A 17,473-nucleotide genomic window follows, 5' to 3' on the forward strand; every position below is an offset into this window, starting at 1 on the left:
GACAGTAGTTGAAACTTGACACAAAGATGTTTATGACTTAAGGGCATATTGGGTTATGATATTAACAAAGGAAACTAGTTGTTCAGTATTGATAAAAATTGTCTTCCCTTTACTAAACTGTCACCTGGAGCTGGAGATTTTGCCATCCTTGAATCAAGATACAGTGTTTTAAAAGACTTTCAAGCTACCAACTAAACTACAAATTGTATGACTGGTGTACATGTAATTATAATATTTCATTTACTGGAACCTTCAGCTTTGAGACAAGAATTAAGTTTCATACCTTTTTGTCAATGAACATACTGAACCCCATTTCAATCAAAGGTTTTAGTTACGTGATAATTTTAATACCCAGTGACCTTTCACCGAGCCATTGTGACCTATTAAATATGACCTTACCTTGGATATATAAGAAAAATGTTTTCAAGTCATGGGCAAAACATCCTTATTAAAATTGAATGCCTTCTGAAAAAGATTCCACATTCCATTTATAGGTCACCTGAGCTGAAAGCTCAAGTGAGCTTTTATGATCACCTGTTGTCTGTCATCCATCCGTCTTTCTGTGAACTTTTCACATTTTCAACTTCTTCTCCAGAACCACTGGGCCAATTTTAATCAAAGTTGGTACAAAGCATCCTTGTGTGAAGGGGAGTTTAAATTATTAAAATGAAGGGCCAAGCCCCCTTCCAAGGGGAGATAATCAAGAAAAGACAAAAATAGAGTGGGGTCATTAAAAAATCTTTTTCTCAAAAACCACTGGGCCAGAAAAGCTGAAACTTATGTGGAAGCCTTATGAGGTAGTGTAGATTCTAAATTGTTCAAATCATTACCCAAGGGGGTAGGATGGGGCCATAATAGGGAATCAAAGTTTTAAATTGAAATATATAGGTAAAATCTTTTTAAAAAATCTTTTCAACAAACAACTGGGCCAGAAAACCTTAAATTTATATGGAAGCTACCTGAAGTAGTGGCAAGGTGGGGCCAAAATAAATATTACAAGGGAGGAAATCTGGTGAAGAACAGCAGGGCCAAAGTTACTCAGGTTAGCACTGTGGCCCATGGACCTCTTGATTTTTTTTTTTTTTTACAGACAGATAACCAAATAATATTTTCTTCCCATTAAGGGATACATAGTTGCAGCTCATATATGATAAAAGTTTTAAATCTGAACAGAGTTCTAGTCATAAGGGTAACCCAACATCATTTGGACAAGATAATATTAGGCAATAGAAGAAAACAAACATTTTACATATTGCTAAATGATACTGAATATGTAGTTACAGTATTTTTAGCAGGATTAACATTTTTGATGCCTTTGATACAAAGCCTGTCAATAAAATAATATTATATAAATAGAAATTCATATTCATGCATATACACTATGCAAGCTATGATTTATGATTGCTATCATAAATAGTCTATGACACACGTCAGAAAAAAAAATAATCAAGCACTTAACGAGGCCGAGTCTAATTATTTCTACCCTAGATATTTTAATAAATTTTATTGAATAAATTTTTACTATTACATTAATTATTCTAAGATAAAAAAAATCAAAAGTTTACCATCCCGATTTCTTAGGGAGCCATCACAAAAGTTGTCAAATTTTACTATTGGACCCTATGGGAATTTGTTGGAAAAGCGCCAAATTATCACATTTTCCCTGTATTCTTTGTATTTCTGCCTTAGGAATTTCCTTTTCAGTCAAATAAATGAAAGTTATTGTAAAAAGTCACCAAATTGTGAAATTTCAAAAAAATTGACCATCCAGTTTGGTTTAGGAATTATTACAAAGTTTATTTTTTTTCCAATGCCCAATACCTCTAAATTTGCCATATTGCGGTATACATCGGCGCAGATGAATTATTTTGGTAAAAAATAACAATGTTTAGATTGCTGGTATGTTTCTTTTGATGTTCTGTTAACAAATTTTAATAAAATGTCCATGGACGTCTTGAATACTCAAACGAGTCAGGTGTCATTCTTCAACGACATACATTGCCTACAGAACCAAAACAGTGACATTGTGAAAGCCATCCCAGCGTTTGTTCCTAATTATTGTCTTTAAAGCACATTTTAAGACCCATAAATGTTACTGATAATGTAAAATAATGTTAATTTATAAATCAAAATTGTAATACTTAGGATAAGTGTTAAGTTGCACCTAAGACTGCATGAAACTAAAAAAGCTGCGCAAAGTCATGCACACTCGAATTAGACTCGGCCTCGTTAAGCCTATGGGCCTCTTCTTCACAATTTCAATCCTGTACACAACAGAAAATCTCTCACGGTCAGTTCTTCAAAAAACAAAAATCTCTAATTCTTTATAATATGGCATTTACTTAGAAATTAATAAATATTTTACATACATGTACATGTACACGGTATATGTATATACACAAACACTATTATACAAACATAACTTTATTCCATAAAACTCTTTCTCTCTCTCTCTCTCTCTCTCTCTCTCTCTCAAATGATAAAGGCACGTGGAGTAATTTTTCAATGTTAGATGTCTTATTCCACTGTGCAACATCTGTTCCAGATAAATGTAATGGTAGATATATATAAATAGTTTGTATTCAGGACTTTTTGAAGAACTTCCACCATATCACTACTCCTAAAATCCCTAGTTCTACAAGGATTACTACAATCAGAATCATCTTATTGGTCATCACCCTGTCAATATTAAAAAAACAGAGATTAAGTATGAAACATTGGTCATCACCCTGTAATTATTAAAAAAACATAGATTAAGTGTGAAACATCAATATTAGTAACAAAGATCATGACTGTAGCTGTACAATAAATCCCTTTTGCTGTAGAAACTGTAAAATGAATTCATGCATCCAGTCCATTTTGTGGAAAATAGATGAATATGCATACAATACTTATTACTGGTACAAAGTATATTATACTGAATGTTTTATACAAATACATATAACAGTGAACCTTGGGTGCATAAATTCTGCGCAGTCACTATTTTTGGGAATATCAACCATCGCTAAGCAATGTTGACTGTTAAGCTGGAGGGCATGGCTTCATCATTCAGCGGGTAATAGTGTTTTTTAACAAATGTTTCTCGACGAATCAGATTCAACTAATTTACATGAAAGTATAATATAAAGATATGTGTACAAACAATGGTATCCCCCTCCCCCAAACAATATAGAATTCAGGTAACAAATTGATCTAAGTAGCTTTTTTTCCAGAGAAAATTTATGAATGATTACAGGATAAGAAAGCGAAGGACAACTGAGTGACTCATGTGACTTTAATGAGACCTTATTAAATTGAAAGAAATACCAGCTTTCCAATGGTTATCCAAACTTAAGGTAATGACGTCTTACCTCATAGCCATTGTTTTTAGAATTTTCCGACTTCGGCTAAGATTTGAGTCTGTATCAACCAGCTGTCAAATAAAAAAAATTACACAATTAAAGATAATGAAGTGATAATTCAAGGTAAAGGGGTTTTTTTTAATACAATGTAGTATGGCATTATTGACATTTTGACCATAGATTTTGGCAACATCACTATTATTTAGCACTAAATGTATCTTCCTTTATGATGTAAATCCAGTTGGGAAATTTATTGATGATGGATGAAGTTGCCCAATATTACGGTATATCTCAAAAAAAAACCCAATATATATATATTTATTACAATACATTACATTTTCAATAGTGAAATACTGTGATTTATTTATTGAATAAAAGTGACATTCTCTCACAGTGTGAAAGGATACCAAAATGATAATCTCTCACAGTGTGAAAGGATATCAAAGTAAGTAAAAAATAATTTATTTAGTGGTTAGTTACCATCTCTATCTTATGACAGGCCAGAAATTAGTTTTTACTTACTTTGATATCCTTTCACACTGTGAGAGAATATCATTTTGGTATCCTTTCACACTGTGAGAGAATATCACTTTTATTCAATAAATAAATAGAGGATATTCAATGTTTTGTAGATGAATATGGAATTTATTTCATGAGTGGGACAGGATTTTTTGATATTTTTACGAGTGCGAAGCACAAGTAAAAATATCAAAAATTCCTGTCCCACTCATGAAATAAATTCCATATTCATCTACAAAACATTGAATTTTCTTTTTATTACATTTTCTTTGATTTTCCCTCTGCCTCTGTCACTATGACAGTGTCATAGGCTTGACGTCATAGTTGAGACATCACAGCTTAGCAAACATTACATAGCATGGCTTTTAGCAACATATTTGGGAAGAAATTTGCAGTTTTAGCTGTATCAAGTTACTATCTCTATCTTATGACAGTCCAGAAATTATTTTTTACTTACTTTGATATCCTTTCACACTCTGAGAGAATATCACTTTGGTATCCTTTCACACTGTGAGAGAATATCACTTTTATTCAGTAAATAAATCACAGTATTTCACTGTTGAAAATGTAATAAATAAATAAATAAATAAATATATATATATATATATATATATATATATATATATATATATATATATATATATATATATATATATATATATATATATATATATTACTAAGCCTCCATGTGACAGCTATGGCCAAGATTAGAAATTCTAAATGGAAGTCAAACTCCAAGGTCAAAGTTGAGAGATAAAAAATGTTGGTACCCCCAAAAAAGTCTTGTCACAAGGAATACACAAGTTTTAACACCAATCATTTAAAAATTATGGCCATGGTTAATTCTTTTCCCAAAAATAAATTAAACTCCAGGGTCAAGAGGTAACAAATGTTGGTATTTAAGGGAAATCCCTGTTTAAAGGAATACACATGATATATGAAAGCCAAGATTAAAAATGTTCAAAAGTAGTTTAAACTCCAAAGCTAAGGTAAAAAATGTTGATACCCAAGGGAAGGTCCTGAAAAAAGAAATATACCTGTGAAATATGAAAGCCATAACATGAGCTCTTCAAAAGTCATGTCCAAGGTTAATTTTTTTTCAAAAGTAGGTCAAACTCCAAGGTCAAAGTCAAAAGCTCACAAATGTTGGAACACAAAGGAAGGTCTTGTCACAAAGATTACACAGTGAGTTATGAGAGCTTTAGACCAAATTCAAAAGTTATGGCCAAGGTTAAAATTTTTCAAAAGTAGGTCAAATCAAACTCCAAGGTCAAGAGGTCACAAATGTTGGTACGCAAGGGAAGGTCTTGTGTATTCAAGGAATACACATGTGAAAATGAAAGCCACAGCACCAACCTTTAAAAGTTATGGCCATGGTTAAAGTTTTTCAAAAGTACATCAGATTCCAAGGTTAAGTCAAAAGGTCATAAACGTTTGTATAAAAAGGAAGTCATAAATGTTCATATTCAAAGGTAGGTCTTGTCACAAGGAATACCTTTATTGATTATAAAAGCCCTAGCACCAACCATTCAAAAGTTATGACCAAGGTTAAAGTTTATCAAAAGTAGGTCAAGCTCCAAGGTCAAAGTCAAGAGATAGTGTTGGTATTCAAGAAAGGTCATGTCACAAGGAATACACGTGAAATATGAAAGCCCTAGCTTTGCATAGTTAAAATGGAAAAAAATTCTGGACCAGAGACTCACTATGAGAGATCAAGAACTTTGGGAGATTGAAGTTTGAGTCATCAAGTGTTACCTGTATATGCTGAATACAAGAATTTGAAGGTTTGCCTGGGAAGATTTAATAAAAGAAATTTGGTTCTGTTTAAATTTTTGATAGTTTACCCTGTCTTTGGTCCTCTCTAGAACCTCCCGCTGTCGTCCCAATTCATCTATAGTATCCACCCCGATCTGGTCTGTTTCTGCAGAGATCTGGTGGGATCGAGCGATGCTCTCTGATGTTCTGTTTAGGATTTGTGTACCTTCCATTAACCTAGCTCTTTGTGAGGCCTCTACTCTCTGTAAAAAAAAAAAATTTAAAAAAATTAAAAAATTACAGGTAAACTTCGTTATCTCGACATCGACGGGACCATCGGAAAATGTCGAGATATCCGAGGTGTCGAGATTCAAGATTTCACTGCATAGCAAAACAGACAAGCTTATTATGTGCACATGACTTCAATATAGACTGTAGCTCAACATATTTCAGAATTCCCTCTATATTAATTTAATCTAAGAAGTTATTTTAAAAAATCTTGTTTATAAAATGTGTTCTTTATCGAAATCTTTCTGAATCACAAAGTTTCAGCACAAAGTTACAGCTGCCTTTTTGTCAGAACAGGATACGAAATGCGCTCTATAAACTTCGAACCGTATAAAGTCGACATCCGATATACGGAAAAAAATTAAATACAGATTATTTTTTTTTCTTATTTCATTCAGGAAGAATGTACATTAAAATTATATTTTTAAAGAGTTTTGTGTATCTAAATTAATGTCGTGATGTTACAGATGCATGAATTACAGCTGATTCGGTCAATCGTGTCGTTAATTGGATTGTCGCCATCGTCGCCTTCTGTACAAATTAAAATTCTATGGTATAAGACAACAGACATTAAACTGGATTCATGATTTTCTATCGGATAGAACACAAACAGTAGTAATAAATGGCATTTCCTCCACTTCTGTATCTGTCACTTCTGGAGTGCCCCAGGGAACAGTCCTTGGACCTATCCTTTTTCTTATTTATATAAATGACTTCCCTGAATATCTCCATCATAGTAAACTAAGGCACTTTGCTGACGATAGTATCATCTACAAAGAAATAAAAACACCAGAAGACTGTCACAAACTACAATCAGATCTAGATGCAGCTGCACGGTGGGAGTCTGATTGGCTTATGGCTTTCCACCCAGACAAGTGTACTAAACTTACCATCTCTCATAAGAAACGGACATATTCTAAAAATTACATTCTACATGATCATGTACTTGAGTCAGTAAGTTCAGCCAAGTATTTAGGTGTAACATTATAGTCAAATCTAAAGTGGAACACACATTATGACAATATTATTGCAAATGCAAATAAATCATTAGGATCCCTTTAACGAAATCTGAAAATTTCAAACACAGAAGTAAAATCCAGAGCCTATCAAGCAATAGTGCGCCCTAAACTCGAGTATTGTTGTAGTGTTTGGGATCCACATACGACACTGTATAGACAAAAACTTGAAATGGTTCAGAGAAGGGCGACTCGCTATGTACATAACAATTACCACAATACCAGTAGCGTTACAGACATGATTAGTACACTACAGTGGCCAACACTAGCTGAGCGACGCCTCAAAACCAGATTAATAATGTTTTACAAGGTAGTTCATCAACTTGTTGCTATACCTACAGACATACTCATACCTACAGATGCAAGAACCAGACAAAATCACACACAAACATACAGACACTTACAAGCATCAAAAGAAACATACAAATGGTCCTTTTTTCCACAAACTATAATACAATGGAATTTGCTTCCCCAGTCTGTTGTCCAAGCCACTAAAGTAGAAATTTTTAGAGAACAGCTAACCCCAGCTGTCCTCAACAGTATCATGTAAAAAGTAACATTTCTTTTAATCACAAATGTAAATAAAAGCACAGTTTTTCCTTATATTAGTTTGCTTAGGTCACGCATGCACACCAGCAAGTAATCTTCAGTGCTCTGAAGTTTTGTTGTAAATAGAAGAAGAAGAAGAAGTCCATTCTCGAAAATTTTATTCCTTTTTAGTTCGGCTTTTTATTATCATGTTGCCGTCCGCCATTTTGTCACATTTTCATTTCATTCTCATGTCATGTCCATTGATTCATGGCCATTTTTTCATCTCACCACCATGTCAGTAGCTTAATTTAGTCACTTTAATTTATTTTTGTGTTGTGTTGTGTATATTTAGTGTCGCTTTGTCATGATTGCATAAATTTTTTCTCTCATTTTTGTCAGTAATGTGATTTGCAACACATAACTTGTTTGTCAGTGTTTATATTAGACTTGCTAAAGTCTCTATGTTTTAGTGCTCTCTTTCATACATGTATTTTATTTCTTTTTTGTTTTCAGTTCTTACCATCAATGTTCCACCAATCATGTCATTGAATATATAATCATGTCATACCATTGTGTGTTTTTCCGTTTATTTCCGTGGAAAATGTGTGGTTTATACTAGCTGCATGCCAGCATAATTCTTTATAAATGTGTAGTTCACAACACGTTTTAAAACTATGGGGAATGAAAATCACTTCACTATAACATAAATTCATTATAACATGTTTGCTATAAACATGTTTTACAAACATATATATTGCTTGGCACTATGGCTTTTGTAAAATGCCATGGTTACTGACCTCGTGACCTTTGAACTTGATCATAGTGCAGATATACAGCATATTTTTGACATTTAAGAAGTATGTATATGCTATTTAGCATGTGCACTGTTTGTCATAAAACATGTTGAAAAATACCAGTGTTACAGTCCACTTGACCTTGACCTTTGACCTATTTTGCACACAAAAAAAATACTCCAGATGATTTAACTTATGTCTTTTGAATTTTGAGAGGCAGGATGTTGATAATTAGCATTTATATATATTTATGAGCTCATGACACTGTACCTTAAAACTATGTGATATACAATTCTTACCACACAAACATAAATTTAAATACATGTACTATGAAAAATGCATTTATTTTTTTCTTTGTCAGATTCTATCACAGTCATATTATCTGTGGATTTTTTTTTTTTACAGGCAAACACATGAACTATGATGGTAGTAGCAAATAAATTACTGACCACTCTTAACTTTATTTATATCTTTAATGAAGCTATAAAGCAGGCGACATATGCTTTCCTTGGAACACTCTAGTTTAAACTCCACATGCATTTTATCTCTTAGAAAGTTTGAAATGTTCAGAAAGAAACTGGGTTGAGTACCGGGTGTAGCATAATATTTTGATACCGCGATATATTGAACCCAGGTTCAATATATCGCATAATATTTTAAACCCGGGTTCATATTTTCACTGCGATATAATGAACCCCCTTATAAAATATTGAACCCGGTGGGTTCAAGATATTATGACCATAAAATATTGAGTCCCCTACCCTTCTAATTTAAGAGGGAGGGGGGTTCAAGATATTATGACCATAAAATATTGAGTCCCCTACCCTTCTAATTTAAGAGGGAGGGGGGTTCAAGATATTATGGCCATGAAATATTGAGTCCCCTACCCTTTTAATTTAAGAGGGAGGGGGGTTCAAGATATTATGGCCATGAAATATTGAGTCCCCTACCCTTAAAATTTAAGAGGGAGGGGGTTCAAGATATTGTGACCATAAAATATTGAGTCCCCTACCCTTTTCCTTTAAAAGGGAGGGGGGTTCAAGATATTATGGCCATAAAATATTGAGTCCCCTACCCTTTTAATTTAAGAGGGAGGGGAGGTTCAAGATATTATGGCCATAAAATATCGAGTCCCCCTACCCTTTTAATTTAAGAGGGAGGGGGTTCAAGATATTATGACCATAAAATATCGAGTCCCCTACCCTTTTAATTTAAGAGGGAGGGGGGTTCAAGATATTATGGCCATAAAATATTGAGTCCCCTACCCTTTTAATCTAAGAGGGAGGGGGGTTCAAGATATTATGGGCCTAAGACTATAATATATTGAACCCCGGGTTCAAAATATTATGGCCATAATATTTTGAACATGGTGATCAATATTTTATAAGGGGGTTCAATATTTCGCAGCGATATTTTGAACCCGGGTTCAAAATATCGCGGGGTTCAATATATTATATGACACCGGTACTTGTATAAAGATTCAAAAGATTCCTTGGTATTATGTAGCTGGTAATTCCTCTTGAACTACAGAGACTGGGTGAAACAAAATGGTGATCAATATATGGATGTACAGGATTACTTACATCATTCCTGTCAAAACCAAAAGTGTCTGCTCCACCAAACCCTGCACTTGTACCTTTTTTCTGGTAGTAAATAAAAAATGAAAAGCATTCATGATTTTATTTCCTAATTGGCTTTTTAGTTCTTTGAAAATATAAAATGAAAATTCATTTTCTGATTTGAAATTGGTTTTGTGAAACTAGGTTGCAGAAACTGAATTTTTTCTATAAATTAAATTTAACAAATGTCTAACAAATTCCACATTATGCAAAGAATTTTAATACAGATGCTCTACACATAATATCCAGGTCCACATCATACACATGCCATACACATAATAACACACATATCCAGGTCCACTATCATATACATAATAACACACATATCCAGGTCCACCATCATACCCATAATAACACACATATCCAGATCCACCATCATACACATAATAACACACATATCCAGATCCACTATCATACACATAATAACACACATATCCAGATCCACTATCATACACATAATAACACACATATCCAGGTCCACTATCATATACATAATAACACACATATCCAGATCCACCATCATACACATAATAACACACATATCCAGGTCCACTATCATACACATAATAACACACATATCCAGATCCACTATCATACACATAATAACACACATATCCAGGTCCACTATCATACACATAATAACACACATATCCAGGTCCACTATCATATACATAATAACACACATATCCAGGTCCACCATCATACACATAACACACATATCCAGATCCACCATCATACACATAATAACACACATATCCAGATCCACTATCATACACATAATAACACACATATCCAGATCCACTATCATACACATAATAACACACATATCCAGATCCACTATCATACACATAATAACACACATATCCAGATCCACCATCATACACATAATAACACACATATCCAGATCCACTATCATACACATAATAACACACATATCCAGATCCACTATCATACACATAATAACACACATATTCAGATCCACTATCATATACATAATAACACACATATCCAGATCCACCATCATACACATAATAACACACATATCCAGATCCACCATCATACACATAATAACACACATATCCAGGTCCACTATCATATACATAATAACACACATATCCAGATCCACCATCATACACATAATAACACACATATCCAGGTCCACTATCATATACATAATAACACACATATCCAGGTCCACCATCATACACATAATAACACACATATCCAGATCCACTATCATACACATAATAACACACATATCCAGGTCCACCATCATACACAAAATAACACACATATCCAGGTCCACTATCATACACATAATAACACACGTATCCAGATCCACTATCATACACATAATAACACACATATCCAGGTCCACTATCATACACATAATAACACACATATCCAGATCCACCATCATACACTTAATAACACACATATCCAGATCCACCATCATACAAAATGACTGCTTCAACTGACTATTTTTACATGTATATTTGTATTTCATCAAACATCATAAAAGAAGGGTTTGTCCAAAAATTGATTCTAAACATTAACCAATTTTATCATATCACACTTAACTCACCAATGATCTGTTGAGTTGGTCAATTTCCCTTCTGTAGTTGCGCAATTTACTCAACATCTGTGTACGAGCCGACACAGGGGCTATCCTGGCCTCAGCTTCCATCTCTTGGAGCTATACAGAGAAAATGAAAATTTTAATCAACAAGCAGTGAAACTTATGTATTCCAAACTGCTTCAGTAAAACTCATTTTGTACAAATACAAGATAGCAAATTTATGGATATAACAAAGTTTTCAGACCTGTTTACCCAAATTGTTGTCTCTCAGTAATTTTTATTAGATTTGTCAGTGAGATATGGCACTTGCCCATAAGATTTCACTTTTTCCACAAATGTATCTTGATTAACAGGACTCTTACTTTTTATGAATAAATCATACAAAAGTCTGCCTCGACAGACTTGTTTCTCTGCATATTTTTTCATATTATTTCAACTTTGGGATCCAAAACTCAGTATTGCATTTGATTTTTGACTAAAAAAAAATAAATCTGAATTTCACTAACATGTACAGTCTTATCTATTTTCCATGAGTTAAAATTTACGAACAAATCGAGTTACGGTGGGGTTACAACTACATAAATGCTATTTTGGCTTTTAGGAGAAAATATGGGACGTCTTTAGTTAAACCTCTCTTGAGCTTTAATTGTTCCCGCAAAATTGGTTAAAACACCTGACAAATTAATGCAAGCAAATTCTGCAACACCATCCACTGTTCTCCTGTGATTATAAACTTCGTCATTTTCTCACAGCAATGTCTGTTTTTACCAATATTTAGCGTCAGTTTCGATATAATTACATGTTATGCTTAACACACTCCTAAACACATGCACCTGCAGTGTGGATTGATAGCCCCGCCCCCCTTAATTAAAGAAAAATGTAAGAGCTTATAATTTCTCAAAAATATCAACTTCCCCGTCAATCACATCCATATGTCATTCAATGCAAGCAGATTATATTTTTTCTAACGTTTAAAGATTGGCCTTGTACAGAATAATAAAAATACACCAGGTATTAGAAACAAAATTTGTAAACAAAAGGGGGGTTCCCTGCTTTGAGACATAATCAAAAGGTAAAAATAGTGTTACCTATCATAATTTTACAAGCACTATGTCAGCGAGATGATCATAATCTGTTTTGCTTTATATACCCAGTAATTGGTTAATGGTGATACAATTTAAATCTTGATCAATCAGATAAAGCGAAGCAGATCTGCAAACTCCAAAATCTCCTTCAAAGCAGTCAATGGAGATAATTTTATACATCCAAATAATAAATCGTCTGATTATGGCACATAAAACACGAATAATGGGGTTTAGGTTAAAGTATGCTTAACACACTCTGATGTCATTTTCAGAGTAATTACGAAATAAAAATTTAAAAAATGACGGCACAATATATTTTCCTAGACTTTCAATAATTCCAAACTCATTAACTTCCATTAAATGATTAATATTTTATCAAACAGTTTTCAGAACTTTTCAAATGCCCTCCGTACATTTATATAGCCAATTCCCTATACAGTATGTATAAACTTTGACAAATTCAGTATATATAGATTATTACAAATAATGGATATAGAAGTAAATCCATATGTGCCGAGGACTTTGCTATATTTACCGGTTCATTAACAGTTTTAGTGGGGAGAGAGGGTCCCATAATTAGTCCACAAAACAATTATTTAAAAAAAAGGGGATTATAATTTATTATTATTGAAAAAGCTCTTCTATATTAGCTGAATATACATGTACCAGCAGTAATTCACAAGTGCACCAATAATGTTCTATTAATTTTGAATTTGCCAAATACTGGCAAACATTGTTTTATATTCAATTCAATCAACTTAATTCATGGCTATTAGTCTTTTGAATATAAACACAGGAAATAATTAATGAATTAAAGGAGAGTTAATTTACAACAAGTGCACAGTTCAAAGATGAAATACACAGAATATAGATAAAAAATGTAATTTTGTTTATAGAAAGACTAAATGCATGCATGAATCAATGACTATATGAGAAAAAGTGATTTTTAATTTTTTTTTTCTTTTATATACATATAAACATAAATTTAAAACTATTTTAATTTTTTTTTTTATAGATTAGTATTATTTTATCTTGTATTTTTCTTACAATGATGTTGGCTTCTTCCACATTTCTTTCTGCATGTCTTATGGCCGTTTTCTTTTCCTCTGGGGAGAAAAAAAATGAATATCAACTATTAATACTAAAAAAGATCAACAGAGAAAACAACTCTGCCCTATTATCAGAACACATTAACATCCTTTTACCGGCATATTAATTTAAATGTCTCTGTGTGTGTGTGTCTGTAAGGGTGTGTCTGTGTGTGTGTGACTGTGAGGATGGGTGTGTGTGTTAGATAAATTAAGTATTCATGACTTCAAATAAATTGTCAATGAATATTGCAGCAGAAGAAACCTATTTTCAAGAAGTGAATTCAAAACATTTGATGGGCTAGACTACCAGTAAATATGAGAGTGAGACTGAACTCAAGACAGGTGATATCTCACCCGAGTTATCCATATCTGGGCCAACAATGACATTTTCATCGAATTTCCTTGCTGCCATTTTTGCCTCTCCCCTTAACACATACACCCTAAACATTATTCCCAGCTTATTTCTAATTACTATTTTTTATATAATAACATATGATTATATTAGTCATGGGACATGTGACAGATACTACAAAAATCTTAACAGTTCAGGGATAAACATATATCTCAAATGGAAGAAGAATTTTCTGCTACATTGCAGGTATCTGGGAGGCATCTTAACTGTGGCAAGGGCTGTCTGGAGACACAGTTTACTGGTTTTTGATGATAGAACACTTACTTGTGATATCTGTGTCGCCGGATTCATTTATTCATTCAAAACTGCGTTTGAACCTGGGTTGACCTCTAAAAAAGTCTAAACCTATTCCTCCGGATAACTATTTAACACTGGAACATTTAATCCAATTTATCAAGAAAAAAAGTTTTAGACTTCTAGACTTTTTAAGACTTTTTTAGAGGTCAACTGGGCTCAAACGCAGTTTTGAATGAATAAACGAATCTGGTGACACAGATATCGCAAGTAAGTGTTCTACCATGATAAATGTTTTTTAAGTCAGCAGAATCAGTATTTTTAATCGCAATTTCCATTGCAAAACAACATCTGTGCATCCAAAATATGTCTATGATAATGCATCAATCCTAAAACATCGATCGAAGTGGGACCTGGTTTGCTTCTTCATTTAGTCAATTTCTGAACTGTTTTTATTAGGCCTTTCGTAGAGAAGTTGAGGGGGAGTATTGAAACGAGCCATCAACTTCTCAACAGAGAATATATTATATGGTGTAAGGGTGGTCAAAAAAAAGGAAGACAATTTGAACGTGACAAGCCCTTGTGGTAAGAGTTTTTATTTAATGTCACATCATTACTTTCCCGTAATCTACACAGGTGAATGTACACCTAGGCACCATTCACCTGTCTGCGACATGAATTTTCAAACCGATGGGAGGTCATTCCAATTTGTTCCTCTTTCAATCGATTCGAATTACAAAACCCAGTCATACATGAAAGCATCTTTTCTTACCGCCAGTATAATTTGGAATCTTCCTCTCTATTCTCTCTCTAAGACTGTCTAGAATCGACGTAAAGTCGTCGTCAAGTGACTCAAACTTTTCTGAAGACATCGTCTACTGTGACAGTTTCTTTCGTGTATGTTGATCATGTGACGAAATTCGAAATTCGGGAAATAGAATTTAGACAGCTTGTCCTCAAAGTATTTCGATTTTACAATATCATTCAAATAAAAAACTTTGATTATTCTTGTGAGATGAAATATTTTAGATATTATTTCAGACTATAAAAAAGTATCTTAACAACATAACCTTGATGTTTTTCAGAATATTTATAGGTTACTTAAACTTTATTTTGACCTCGGGTTCGGAGTTACATCGTACTTTCACAATGGATGAGAAAGCAGACTGAATAAGTTCCTTGTAAAAGTGTTGAGGCCTTTAGCAGTTAGGTAGGTGACATACATATTCAGTTAACAACAAACCTGTGTAGTCCAATCACATTGAATCAAGGGTAAACTGTAAAACGAAATCGAAACGAAATGAAACCAAACCAAACCAAACCAACTGACCAAATGAAACGAAACTAAGTCGCAAGTGAATACTAGAATAGACTATGATCGGCTTACATGTTTTAGATATTCGTAGAATAGCTGCTTCAATCTTGGAAGCAGTCCTGATTTTTTTTCTTTTCAATTCTATACCCGCTAATTTGCCGAAACTACAACTACAACCCTCAGGGGTCAGTCCTTGGGCAATCTAAAATTCGCTCCTCTACTATACGCTTCAACACAATCTCGTATTGAAGCCTTCAATACAAGATTGTGTTGAAGCGTATAGTAGAGGAGTGAAAATGCAAGTCTAATTTTAATTAGATTGGTCCATGGGTCGTTTCTATTTTTAATTTTTATTAATGACTTACCATCATCTGTAACATCTAAATCAAGGCTTTTTGCCAATGACTGCATCCTTTATGGAGACTTTCATTACCAAAATGACTGTTTAATCCTTCAAAGAGACCTTGACTCTTTAGCTGATTAGGAGCATGTTTGGGAGATGCAATTTCATCCTCAAAAATGTTGTTCATTCAGCATCACCAGATCCCACACACCATTTCCATTTAAATATAACTATACTTTAAAAGGACATACACGAGCTGGAATTGATGAAGACAGCAAAATATTTAGGTATAACGTTATCCTAGTTAGAATAATTTAACTGTGTCTCTGGTCAGGCCCTCACCATGTAGTTTCTTAGAATGCCAGGTCCCATATACTCACAATAGAGCAGAAAATTGCAGAATCGCTCCGAAATCGGGTTTTTGAGAATATAAATGAAGTTGCATTGAAAATAAATATCAAATTATTCATATTCACAAACCTTTTTTGAGATTGTGGATAGTGATTCAGCGATAGTCGCCGACGATCGAAAAATCGTCGTTGAAAGGTTGGCGATGCCGACAATCGATAGCATAGCACCAAAATCGATAGTCGCTATATATATAGCTACTTTAAGCATAATGCTAAATCTTAATATATATTATCTTTTTAGGTAGTGTTTCCTTTCTTTTCTTTTGTACAAAAAAGTCACACTGATTATTTTTATGTATCATCCATGTGCACACATACAATGTGTCCGTTCGCCTGTACTAAACAATGCATTAAACTGAGTCAGTGAATGATTCGTAAAAATGCTTTGAAAAATATAATAATGACTAAATCTAAATAAAATTCCCTTCCATTAATGCAAGGCATAATTATTTTATGCAACGAAAGAACTGACGACGAAATAAAGCTATCAAGAGCACATTGTCTTTTAACCTGAATTTCCTCTGCTCTCACACTAGTGTGTGTTTTTTATTCTATAAAACGAATGCACAAGAAGTATTGGTATTTTTATTGTGCATACCCATATGCTATGTCAGGGACCTAGTATATAGGTCCCTGGCTGTGTATACAATTTAAATTATTTCTCTGAATAAACTGATAGATTCAAATATGATTAACATTAAGAAGGTAGACAATTTGTTGAACTGTTCTTTATATAAACAGGAATAAATTAAAAAAAAAGAAGTTAAAAAAAAAGAAGAAAATTTATCTTTTGAAAAATCAAAATTTTTAAACAAATTAATTTATCATCTTATCAGTAGTTTAGTATAAACATGATTAATGTCATAACAAATGAAGCACTTTGTTTACATAGTTATCAGTTTAATAATAATATAAAACTAAAATTCCTTTTTATTGCACTGAAATTTAAGTTAGTGTAATTCTTCCCTTTAATAAATATAGTAAAATATCAGCAGATTCATTAAAACTTAAATACAGGCCTACATTTTTACTTATCAGTTATATTTAGACACTAGTGCCTATAACTATAAAACATAATACAGGGCTTTTAATTATGTAAATAAAAAGAAACACAAGAAATCTGAAATGTCCGATTATTTTC

General features: G+C 33.1%; 2 protein-coding genes across 3 annotated transcripts in view; one reads left to right on the plus strand and one right to left on the minus strand.

Moving 5' to 3' along the window:
* LOC133181828 (vesicle transport through interaction with t-SNAREs homolog 1B-like) overlaps nt 1-15,163 on the minus strand; it is a 206,400-nt gene extending 191,237 nt beyond the window's left edge. Inside the window, exons 1-7 of one of the 2 annotated variants that reach the window (XM_061316455.1) lie at nt 15,037-15,163; nt 13,575-13,633; nt 11,449-11,559; nt 9,828-9,887; nt 5,705-5,878; nt 3,351-3,412; nt 2,592-2,679 (exon numbers count right to left, since the gene is read on the minus strand). In XM_061316455.1, coding sequence (XP_061172439.1) covers nt 2,592-2,679; nt 3,351-3,412; nt 5,705-5,878; nt 9,828-9,887; nt 11,449-11,559; nt 13,575-13,633; nt 15,037-15,136 — 654 coding nt within the window. In that variant the 5' untranslated portion in view covers nt 15,137-15,163. Of the gene's footprint in view, nt 1-2,320; nt 2,680-3,350; nt 3,413-5,704; nt 5,879-9,827; nt 9,888-11,448; nt 11,560-13,574; nt 13,634-15,036 lie in introns of those variants that run through there. The other variant, XM_061316454.1, reaches the window with a different exon arrangement.
* Nucleotides 15,164-15,415: 252 nt separating this feature from the next.
* The window catches only part of LOC133181827 (NAD-dependent protein deacetylase sirtuin-2-like), a 44,567-nt gene continuing 42,509 nt past the window's right edge, over nt 15,416-17,473 (plus strand). The window contains exon 1 of the mRNA XM_061316453.1: nt 15,416-15,474. The gene's annotated coding sequence lies outside the window, so the exon portion shown is untranslated. The remainder of the gene's footprint in view (nt 15,475-17,473) is intronic.

Source organism: Saccostrea echinata, unplaced genomic scaffold (genome assembly GCF_033153115.1).
Source record: "Saccostrea echinata isolate AGI-Se365-2 ecotype Australia unplaced genomic scaffold, CSIRO_AGI_Sech_v1 ptg000009l, whole genome shotgun sequence".
Lineage (NCBI taxonomy): Eukaryota > Metazoa > Mollusca > Bivalvia > Ostreida > Ostreidae > Saccostrea > Saccostrea echinata.